Source organism: Labrus bergylta, chromosome 4 (assembly GCF_963930695.1).
Source record: "Labrus bergylta chromosome 4, fLabBer1.1, whole genome shotgun sequence".
Lineage (NCBI taxonomy): Eukaryota > Metazoa > Chordata > Actinopteri > Labriformes > Labridae > Labrus > Labrus bergylta.
This window is the reverse complement of record NC_089198.1, coordinates 13,380,883-13,392,140: the sequence shown is the minus strand read 5'-3', so window position 1 is coordinate 13,392,140 and position 11,258 is coordinate 13,380,883. Positions and strand designations below refer to the sequence as shown.

The following is an 11,258-nucleotide window of genomic DNA, read 5'->3' as shown; positions in this document are numbered from 1 at the left end:
CCTGCACTCCTGTGTGAGATGCACACTGAGAGCCAATGTGGAGGTAACCGTGGTCACTGTTTCCCTGAGGACCGTCTGGCGGCGAGGGCCATTAATTATAAGAGACAGGCAGACAGACAGGTAGCCAGCTCACAGGACAGACGGACAGACAGACAGTACCGCAGAGAGCGCAGACAGGCCTGACAGGAGCAGGCCCCGACTAATACAAAGAGAGGAGGAAGAGCAGCAGCACGCACGGCCAAAAAAATAATCCTCCCCCTGTATCGAGTAGTACAGCTCTGTGCACCGCCCCGCTTCTCCTGCTGCCAGAGGACTATGAGTAAATACATTCAGGCATAATAACCCTTTGTCATATGAGAAAGTAACGCGATTTGCGACGGAGATAAATAATTGAAAAAAATGCGGCTGTCCGACTGCGCATCACTGGGAGTGAATAGGGAAACGCTGCGCCAGTGTCCCGGCTGAGAGACGGAGCCGATCTGACCCAACATAAGCTCCTGAGCTTTTCCCCTCTTGTTCTTACACAAATCGCTGCCAAAAACCATCGTTTCAAACATGGTAAGTTGTTTTCTGCAATTTTTAACGGGGTTGTGTCGGCGACGAGCGGCCTGTGGGGGAAATGCACATCCGGGGCTGTATTTTCGGAGAAGTCATATTTTTTTATGAATCATAACTTGTTATGATGGGGAGCGCGCGTGGCGTGCAACAGGTCGCCGTACAGTAGCGGGGACGCGCATCTCACCGCCGTATTTTGCGCTTGTTTCCAAACATTGGCGTTTATAGCGTATCACCGTCGTGTACGCGAACATATCGGCAAGATGGCACGGAAAATACGAATGCGTTGTTGGCACAATAGAGGAGCCTTCTTTGGAAAAAAAAAGACATTTTCTGTTTCGACTGTTTGATTACTACGGCGATATTAGAGTATCTTCTACTTTCTCTTTGACAAAAAATGGTCGATCATGCAATTACGTGCATGTTTTCAACGTAATTAATTAATGTTTTTATCTTTTAATTTTGGTCGAAAATCACTGCCGATAATATAGTAAAAGGCACCATATCTTCCTACAGAATTTATACAAGTCCGGCCTTAAACTGTCTATTATAGGCTTATAATGAATATTAGGCTACTTATCGTGTCTGACAATGGAAGATCTGTTTTAAATGGTTTATACACAAATCAATTCTTAGGCTATTTCAAATGCCTCGTGACGACCTATGAGCCTACAATCAGACTTTACATAAAGCATCAGATGCCTTTGTTATTCCATTCAAGTCTCAGTGAGACGTAAAGAGGGTGGCGGTGTCGATGAGGTGGTGGGTGTCACAGGGCCCGGGTGAAAAATGATTTTCTTCATCACACTGCATGTGTGTTTCTTTCACTACCTCTCTCCACGTGGTAAGCAGTCGGGATGAGGGTGAATAGGGAGCATTGTGCATCCAGTCAGTGGCCTTATGTGCTGGAGAGGCTCTGAGAGGGTGATGCTCACTCAGCTGTGCTCCCTCAACGCCATTGTTGCAAATTCCACCTCATTTCAGCCGCTCTGTTTACTGAGTTGACACAGGAGCCTGTTTTAGAGGCGACTGGAGCATCCAGCGAGCTCACACAAACCTTACACCTCCAAGAGGTGTGTGCGCGCGCATTTGCTATAAGGTGTACTGTGACAAAATTTAGTTTGAATATGCAAAAATTGGAGCTGGAGATGGCTTTTGCGGCCACCTGTGCGCACAGTTTTCATACATTATGCACAAGACGAGACACACCGTGATGTTTAGATTTACAGGATCGTAATCAGGGCACGAAAGCTGAGGAAGGGGCCATAATGCGATGAACTGGGCGTCAATTTATGAGGGTTTACTAAAGAGAGGCAGTGGACTCTTGGCTCAAAAGAAGGGGTGTTCACTCGCCATTTGAATGCAAAGTAGTAGATGAACAAGTGAGCTGTGTGTGTGTGTGTGTGTGTGTGTGTGTGTGTGTGTGTGTGTGTGTGTGTGTGTGTGTGTGTGTGTGTGTGTGTGTATTTGTAAGGAAGGAGGGCCAACGGTGAGTTTTGAGAAAAGGGAGAACTGTCGAGGGAAACTGTCACATGGCACTTTAGCTCTGTTTTTCTTTCTCTACGCCACAATGCCACCAACGTGGATAAGCTTTGTTGAGACGAATCAGCCCGGAGCATATTGTAACAATTTTGGAAATAGTACTTTTAGTTTTTCTCTATTTTTTCTCTACCTCTTAGTAATCTAGACACCAACTTTTTCCAGTGTGCAGGGAGACAGAATAAAAGTTGTCTGTTGGCCAATGCGCAACCTCGTCGGTCCCATCCTGCAGAAGCATGTCCCGTCGGAAACAGAAACGACCCCAGCAGCTTATGAGCCTGACCCTCGGTGCCAGTCGGATACTTGAGCATGGTGAGACTATTATTAAAAGAATACTGTCCTTTCAGTAAAGTTTGGATTCACATTGGATGGTTTATTTGAATCTAATATAATACTTTTTCCTATATGCCAATTGATAGGTGATAGTGTTAGTATTATGTATATCTATTACATTACACTTTTGACCTAAGCACTTGTCCTACCTCATATGGGAGTCATGTTTATGAAGAGGTTATTATTATGTCTCTCAACCATCAACCATAAATGGTATCTTGCCTGGGCAATTAAACGGTTCAATCTGTTTAATTAATTTGCATTTAAAAAATTCAAAAATATTAAAAGTAGACATTCTCTGGTGCATATTATGTACCCTCGAAGAAGAAGAAATCTTTGCATTATTGGCCTGCGGAGATTTTTATTCATCTTCTGTGTTGGCAGCCATTAGCAGCTTTCTTTGCCCGTAAAACCCAAATGTCTTCAATGCTCATCACTGCCAGGTTCAAAGACACAGACCACCCAGAATAGGGGGATACAGAGTAACCCCCCAAGAAAAAAGAAAAAACATCTGTAAAAAGGAAGTTTAAGGAATTTGAAAATGTGTTACAAAAAACAAGATGCTAATTCTGCTTAGGCTAAAAGATGAGCTTGTGGTGGTCAAGAAAAAGGAAACTTTGTGAGGCACTATATAAGATGTTCTTACTGCAATAGCATTAGATCGTATTGTCCCCTTTGAGCTTTGTTGCTGGGCACTGAAGCTTGAACATGAAGAAGTGTGTATGTGACAGGGTTTGTGTGTGTGTGTACGCGCTTGTGTGTATTTGTCTGTGTCTGGTCACTCCAGTTACAGAAAAGGGCCCACATTGTGTCATAAAATCTGTAGCTTTCAAGGAAATAGCAATAGTTCTAAATGTGTTTGTGTGTAAGAGAAACCTGGTGCATACTAATAATTAGATTTTTCATGTCTCTGTCCTGTGCATTGACAGATATGCTATGTGTATATGCTTGGGTCCTTGTCTCACTATACTTTTATGGCCTAAGTTAGCTTTTGATGGTGTATGAGTCACGTGTGTCTTCAGGGCTGTTTGTTTTGTTTGTGTGACACCTTTCTTCCTCTGCCTGGCCCTAAACCATATCAGGAATGTGACCTCAGGGTGTTTAAGGTCAGGTTTGCCAGCCAGTGAGGCACCCACTACAGTTCCAGTACCCAGGCAGGACATAACCCTTAGCACCCCTATTGGGCTATGGGGGAAGGGCTCTTAAGGAGATGAAAGAAAGACAGATTGAATGAAAGGAGACAGGAGAAAGAGAGAAAGAAAGAGTGCAGTGATGGAAGAGTGTCTCAGTGAGTTAATGTTGCTTCTTTTATTGGGATGGGGGCTGAGGTAAAGTCCATTATCTTGTGCATGTTGCCCTGGAAACAAGGTGGACTTATAAACGGGTGAGCAGTTTATTCTTGCAGAATAGTGGAATCTGTGTGTATGTTAGCATGTGTGCCTGCATGCATGAAATGTCCGATTTATGTGTGTGGCGAAGCGAAGGCAGTGGGGAGGTCTCGGTTGATGAGGATAGATAGGCCAAAGAAGTAAAGAAAGCAGTGGTGGATGATTCGGTGGTGGAAATTCAAAGACATCTAATGACACCCTTCACTTGTCCTTGCTTGCTCTTGTAAGTTGTATCCCCCCCTGTAAGTGCCCTAAAATGTAGACTTTTACTTAAATACAAAAAAAAGCTATGTCACCAAAAAGATTGTAGTCCATCTTGAAAACCATGACTATTTAACAGATTTAAAGGATGATTACATTAAAATACATTATAACACATTCAGATTTGTCCTTTTAATTTCCCTAGATGACAACTTGGCATTGAAGTCACAACCCTTTCCACTTATCCTGGATTCTCCCTTGTGCTCTCCATCCACCTCTCTTCAAAGCTCCCAGTTGCCCCTTGCACTTCGTTCATCTCTCAAGGGCTCTCAGACCCCCTCTCTACCCACTGAGGGTCCACTGCCATCCTGCTCAACAAGCCAACCCTCCCACCAGCCTCTCAAAGACCCACAGCCCTCCCTCTCTCCTAAATTCAGTAACTCTTCTCCCCCTTACAAGGCTAAACATCCACCTGCCCTTCGACTGTTTGACTGCAATCCTACGTCATCTTCAAGTGCCCTAATCCCATCCTCTAGAAGTACAACCATGGCCTCTCCAAAGTTAGGACTTTCTGCTACTACTACAACCTCCTCTTCTTCTTCATCGTCCTCTGCCTCCCTTTGTCCTCCACCACACCCTGGTAGTCCGAGTCGTGTGCCAGAGGGCCCCCCAAGTCCTGTTACTCCAACTCCCAGCCCAGGAGTCGCATCTTCTTCATCTGCACCCTCTAGAGCCCAACTGAGCATTGCCCTGATCCTGGAGGAGCTGAGGGTGCTACAGCAAAGACAGATCCACCAGATGCAGATAACAGAGGAGATCTGTAGACAGGTGCTACGCCTTGGTGGCACTTCGTATTCCATAGACACACCATCCCAGCATCTCCTTCCTTCATTACCTCAGCTCTGCCTTGAAGGCAGCAAAAGGGCAGCCAGCCCAACTGCTGAGCCAACTGTAACTGCACCTTCCACCTCTATGGCTCCTCTCCTGGCATGCTTCTCCTCCCTTTTGCCTTCTCAAGCAACTAACAAACCAACAAAGCCAAGCAGTTCATTGTCCCAAATCCTGCAGCCCCACAAGACCCAGATGGAAGGGGCAGGAGGGGCCACAGGGGCTCAAGATTATCTGAGGGGAAGTTCTTGGACAACAGCTACCCCCACCTCCTCCTCTGCTGCCATTTCAATGGCCTCATCAAACTGTCCACTTGCCCTGTCTTTAGCTATGCCCAACAGCTATCTTCATGAGAAATCTTCAAATACCCCTTCATCGAATGGGAACAGTGGCATGTCCTTCCTCAACTCAACTTTCTCTGCTTCAGTCCCAATGATCTCAAACTCCCAACCTACTCTTCAATCTGTCTCAGGAGGAGCAGAATCCTCCTCTGTGTCCAGCTCCACTACTACTGGTCGCCTCGCACATGCCTGTCGCTTTTGTGGTAAAACTTTCAGCAGTGACTCCTCACTGCAGATACATCTTCGCTCACACACAGGGGAACGACCCTACCAGTGTCCTGTGTGCCTAAGCCGCTTCACCACACGAGGAAACCTCAAGGTTCACTTCCTACGCCATCGTGAGCAAAACCCAGAGCTCTCACTGTCACTCCTTCCACCTTCTTTGTTTGGGGTAGCATTAGGAGCCACTAGGGGATCAGACATGGGACAGGCCATGAGCAGTGGTGGCAATACTAGTGGTATGAATATGATACAGAAGAAGCCAAAAAACAGGCCTGAGGATGAAACATGTGGAGATCATTTGGAGATTAGTGGAACTGGCTCTGGATTTTCTCTGGGGGCCTCTGGAGGATCTGCCCCTTCTACCCTACCTCTGCCCCCAAGCGTGGATCTGGCTTTGATTTCCCACTCACTCCTACAGCTCAATAGGGCTGCAGCTGTAGCCGCTGCAGCTTCTATCACTTCCGGCTCATCTCAGTCATCCTCTTCTTCAGCCTCCACCTCTTCTCTGGCTACCTCCCTCCTCTCAAACCCTTCTTTGTCTTCATCTGCCATTGCAGGGTTGTTCAAGGGCACTAAGCAGCAGCATTTTGACGAGAACACTCCCCCTCACGCCCCAATGCTTTCACCTGCAGCTTACTCCCAGCTAGCCCACCTACCCAAGCTTCTCTTTCCATCTGTCTCCACTTCTTCCTCTACCCCTGCTGCACATGCCTCCCTTTACAACCATCCAGCCTTGGGCTTGCTGCGCAACCCACTACCCTCTACTCCAGGGTCTCACCAACTTGCTTCTTCTAGCCATTCTCAGCTTTCATTCCCTTTTTCTACCTTTCCTAAAGTTCAAGGTCCTTCCTCTACTACTCCCTCCTCCCTGCCATCTTCTATGGCTACCTCCACTCCTACATCTGAAACCTCAAAGCTGCAGCGGCTTGTGGAGAAGCTAGAAAAGATGCCTCCCAGCTCTTCTGCTCCATGGACTTCATCTTCTACGTCCTCCTCCATGCTGGAGATGTTAGCTAGCGGTACCACTACCTCTTTAGCAAGTTCAACCAACAGGGGTTTCACAAATGCCAGCACTTGTACAACATATGTCATGGCGACCCCACCATCTTCAACTCTAGTCTCCACTTCTGTTTCAAACTTTACCCATGAGATGGTTGCTGCCCTAGGCATGAGTGCTAATGGAAGAAATGCCATGGCCAGTGGCTTGCTACCATCATTAAACATCACAGGACCAGCTGGTAACCTAGCAACCAATCAGTGTGGAGTGTGTCTACGGGTGCTGAGTTGTCCCAGAGCACTCCGTCTGCACCAGGCTACTCACCTTGGAGAACGCCCTTTTCCATGTAAAATATGTGGCAGATCCTTCTCTACCAAAGGTAGCCTGCGGTCACATGTGGCCACCCATCATGCCCGTCCACCAAATGCACGTGTCCAGAACTCTTGCCCACTGTGCCAGCGCAAGTTCACAAATGCCCTAGTGCTCCAGCACCATATCCGTATGCATCTTGGTGGACAATTGCCCACAGATGGCACAGATGATTCTGCAAATGAGTTACCAGCAGAATCTAATGCCAAACCGTCAAAATCTCAGGCCCAGTCCACTGACCCAAATACTGCCTCTAGTAAAACACCTCCTCTAGCAGGCTACTCAAAGAACCCAGCTCCAAGCTCCCAATTTCAAAATCCGACAGTCAGCTCTGTCCCTGTCTCTGGCAGTATGAAATCAGATGAATTAACCAAAAATCCCAGCAAGTCTGGGTCCCCAAGCCTGGACCTCATTCCACCCTCTGACCTAAGCCCTGATCCCTTCATGGATACCACAAAACAAATTTCACCATCTGGCAGTGTAGAACCCTCTGTTCTTTGTGTCAGTGCTCCCTTGCTAGCCTCCCAGAAGATTGATGAAGCTTCCACAGTTGGCAAAGACAAACAAGTTGAACAACAAGCCATTGCTGATGTCAATCTCTCTAAATCCTCATCCTCACCAATTTCCTCCACGGTTACCAAAACCACAGCATTGTCTAATTCTATGGAAGTTGACCATGGAGAGGATGAAGCATCTACCTCCTCCTTCATTGGCTCCAAATCTAACATGGAAGACTCACAAAGTGCACCTGGCCTTGATGCCCAGTTTGCTTACACTTGTCCTAGCACTTCCTCCAACCCAATCCTTAGTCAAGATGCACCCAGTGTTAATGTGACATCAACTTTACAATCAGAATCAATCTCCCCAAGACCCCAATCACCAGAACCAATGGATGAAGACAAAGATCAGTCTCCTTCACCAGCAACACCAAAGCAAGACCAAGCAACTGTGCTTGATGAGGACCCAAAAAAGGTGCCCACTTCAGACACTGCTGACACCTCTAGTTCTGAAGTACGGGGTGCATCACAAAGAGCTGCCACTTTTGTAAGGGAGACACGCCAGAGCTTTCATTTGGGTTTATATGGGAGGGAGGATCCAATGGAAAATGTAAAGATTAGTGGATCGGCCCCAAGTGAAGCAATGGCTGATTCTGTCCCCATTAGCCTTGCTCCAACCCTCCCATCTCCAATGTCTCGTCCTGAGAAGAAGACTTATTGCTGTGCAGAATGTGGAAAGGAGTATGCCAGTCGCAGCGGACTGAAGGTGAGGGCTTAAAACTATTTGATATTAAAAAAATAACAAGTAGGTTGATAGAGTTGTAGTAGTATAAAGCTTAGTTTAGAATACAACTACAACAGCAGTTAATTTTTAAGGGACTTGTTGTATTTTGCACCTAAAGGGAAAATATACATGTTTTAGTCATTTGATTGACTACATTTCCATGGATTTTGTCCTTCACTTTATGTTCCCAGGGGCACATGAAGCACCATGGTGTGGTAACCAAAACGACACGTCCATCAGGCCGGAGTAGTCGTTCCTCTGCTGACCAGCTTCAGTCTTCTACATCCATGACATCCTTGAACATTCCTGCCACAAGGAGCTCAGCAGGATTCTGGAACCAGTACCAAGCCTATCTCAACCCCGGTAACGAGTCAAGTGATAACCCAACCACTGGAAACCAAGAAGAGACTGAGTTGGAACAGTCTCCAAAAACACCTGTTCAGTCTCAGATGGATCCAAGAATCCCTGATGAAACTGGAGAAGAGTCTAGTGATGGGTAATAACTTTGGTCAACGTGATAGGCCTGATAATATTCTGGTGTTTTCAATCAATGTTTACTTTTTGGTGAAACTGTATGGGCATTTGTGTAGTACTGCTTCCTTAATACATTTTAGTAGCCTGTCAATTTGATAGTCACAGTAATATGTTTGTATGTGAAAGTTGTGTGTCAACCAGCTTGGTCCTGTGTTTAAAAAAGAGACAGCTATTGTAAAAATAGAAATATTCCAAATGTGACAAATTTTCCAGTTTTTGCTGGATATGATAAAAATGTGATATAACATTTATCTGGCTGAAGTTGTCAAAAGCTTGATGCACTTTCTAACAAAATATCCCTGTTGTGTCAATGTTTCATATCAGACCTTGGTCAAGTTAGTAATTATCGCCCCACCCCCAATTACTTAGTGCAGATAGCAGACAGGCAAGGTTTAACACATCTGAACCAATCTGATATAATAAATGAGTCACTGAATGTCACTAAATGAGAATTACACTTGAAGAATAGTTAAAAACTGTACATCAGTAAATAAGCAATTTTGGACTCAACATGTCTTGCCAAAAAACTAATTTGATCCAACTGGCACCAAAGGATGCTCAAGCTAACCAAAAGAAAATTAATTTGCAAATTTATCCCAACCTGTTAGTTTTATATTAAAAGTATTTTGTAAGATTACAGTGGGAACTGCTAGAAATGATGATAAGAGAAAATGGAGGGAAAAAAGTTTTGCTTGTTTTGCTTAACTTATTCATAGAACTTTTTTTGGCTTGCCAGGACAATACATACAGACAAATTAAACTTCTGATAGAAATAAACTACTCATTCAAGTTTTAGTGGTTAACTTTTGACCACATTGTCTAACGAGAAACATAGCTGCAGCATTTGTGAAGCCAGTTAGGACATGGTCTTCCGTGTGACCTTTGACATTCAGCTTTGTGAATATTATGATTGTTGTTTGGTCCAGAAGTTATGTGTAACACTTTTTCTTCATTTACTAAAACTTTCTATAAAAGTCTGTCTGTTTGTTGTAGGATTTACTTTCAGTATCTCCATATTAAAAACCAATTTGGAAAAACAAACTTGTGTCTTGTCTCTTTAAAGAAAATTGTACACAACAAAATGTTTTAATTGATGTCATGACTTTTTATTTTCATTAAACAAATAATGTATTCACCCATGTAGGTATTTTTGTTTAGTCAAAATGTCCTTTAATCCTTACAGTCAACAGTAATTGATTCCTGCTCTTTGTCATGACAATATAAGCTCCCCCTTTTTTGTGTCAAATAAACCAAGACAACAAGTGGGGGAGGAGAGCAGCTGTGATTCCTCATTCATGGCTAGCAAAAGCAGCTGAGTAACAGAATCTGGGTCATGAGGTTGGTTGTGGGGAAAGTGTTTAACAAGTCTTACAATTGAACTTGTACATTTGCCCCCCTATTATAGTGCACACTGAACTGCTAATTACGATCAAACCTAGACCAGTGGTGCTATGTGATGGGACATCTAAAGTTGCCATTACCACAAACAAATCAGTGCTACTACATGAATGCAAATAAGCACAATACAGTTTAAGAAGCTGAAAAGATGAGCTGATCAATGAAGGTCTACTGCTTATACTTTTGAAAATGGATTTGTTATAAAAACAATCAAACCATTTGTTAATCAAGAAAATAACCAGACGAAACATCTTAAATAGCCATAGTTTAATGCAGCATATAAAAGTGAAAAAGGCACGATTATTTTTTCTAAATAGACAACTATTATTTTTTAAATTATTACAGACTTGATTAATAATTATACTTAGGTAAATATTTTGATTGTTCTCCAACAATTGCTTTTCTCCGCTCCGACAATTCTTTGGAAATGTGGAAAACATTTTCTTTAGACAGCAATAAAAAGCATGTAATGCAAGGCAATCAAAAAGTTATATCAGTAATGCACGTATTATAACGATATACATAGGATATCTTGTCTGACATGCTACTGGAGTAATGTATATTTAATGTGTACATTAGAGGGCGCAATTCCTCTTTTTGAGCACTTTCAAGCCGCTCCATATTGTATACAAATTGTTTGGGATTATTGCTCAGCATCCATTGTTTGAGATATTTCACAGGAGTGCCATTGGTTAGTTAATATTAAAGTGATTGGAGACAGTAGCAAACAATAGGTTCCCCTATTTTAAACCTAAACAGCATAACAGTGTGGAACACATATTAAATCCATATTTTGCTATTACTTGAGTTTGAAATTAAATGAAAACAATTGGCAGAAATGTCCAAACAAATTGATGAAAAGTAGTGTTATGTGAGGGCATAACAATGTTTTTTGGTGGTATTCGGGAGTCATTTAACATGAAAACATGTTGCTACAAGACAAAGGTGGTTTATTTGTGATCAAAACAGTGTTGCGTAGTATGAAGTAAACTAATTCGATGTATTGTTTTAGCCCTCTTTCCTGTCAATGATCCCAGCTTCAAACATTTCACGGAGCACAGAGGCTTTTAATCAGAGCCTTTGTGGAGAGAAAACCGTGGCAAGTCTAACATGAAGGTCACTAAGTTGATTCCATGTACGAGGGGCGGGCTGATTTAAGAGTGGGAGGTATACAATCCTCCACTTTCCAGCTGAATGTCTCCGGGGAGTATC

General features: G+C 43.7%; 1 protein-coding gene across 3 annotated transcripts; it reads left to right on the top strand.

Annotated features, from left to right (window-relative positions):
* The first annotated feature begins 347 nt into the window (after positions 1–347).
* On the top strand, positions 348–9,689 carry sall2 (spalt-like transcription factor 2). 3 transcript variants are annotated; one of them, XM_065953761.1, is made up of 4 exons: positions 348–558; positions 2,260–2,406; positions 4,222–8,096; positions 8,306–9,689. In XM_065953761.1, the coding sequence occupies exons 2-4, from the start codon at positions 2,331–2,333 to the stop codon at positions 8,612–8,614; spliced, it is 4,260 nt and encodes a 1,419-aa protein (XP_065809833.1). In that variant the 5' UTR covers positions 348–558; positions 2,260–2,330; the 3' UTR covers positions 8,615–9,689. The 3 variants fall into 3 exon arrangements, with proteins under 3 accessions (XP_065809833.1, XP_065809834.1, XP_020507053.2); XM_065953762.1 differs by having other exon boundaries at positions 2,235–2,406; XM_020651397.3 differs by lacking the exon at positions 348–558 and having other exon boundaries at positions 625–2,406.
* Positions 9,690–11,258: the final 1,569 nt, after the last annotated feature.

What these genes read in the sequence shown, in the direction of transcription:
- sall2 (XM_065953761.1), top strand. Translation starts at nt 2,331, where the DNA reads ATGTCCCGTCGGAAACAGAAACGACCCCAGCAGCTTATGAGCCTGACC. An exon ending in CAGTCGGATACTTGAGCATG is followed by an intron (nt 2,407 to 4,221) that starts GTGAGACTATTA and finishes TAATTTCCCTAG; the next exon opens with ATGACAACTTGGCATTGAAG. An exon ending in CCAGTCGCAGCGGACTGAAG is followed by an intron (nt 8,097 to 8,305) that starts GTGAGGGCTTAA and finishes TTATGTTCCCAG; the next exon opens with GGGCACATGAAGCACCATGG.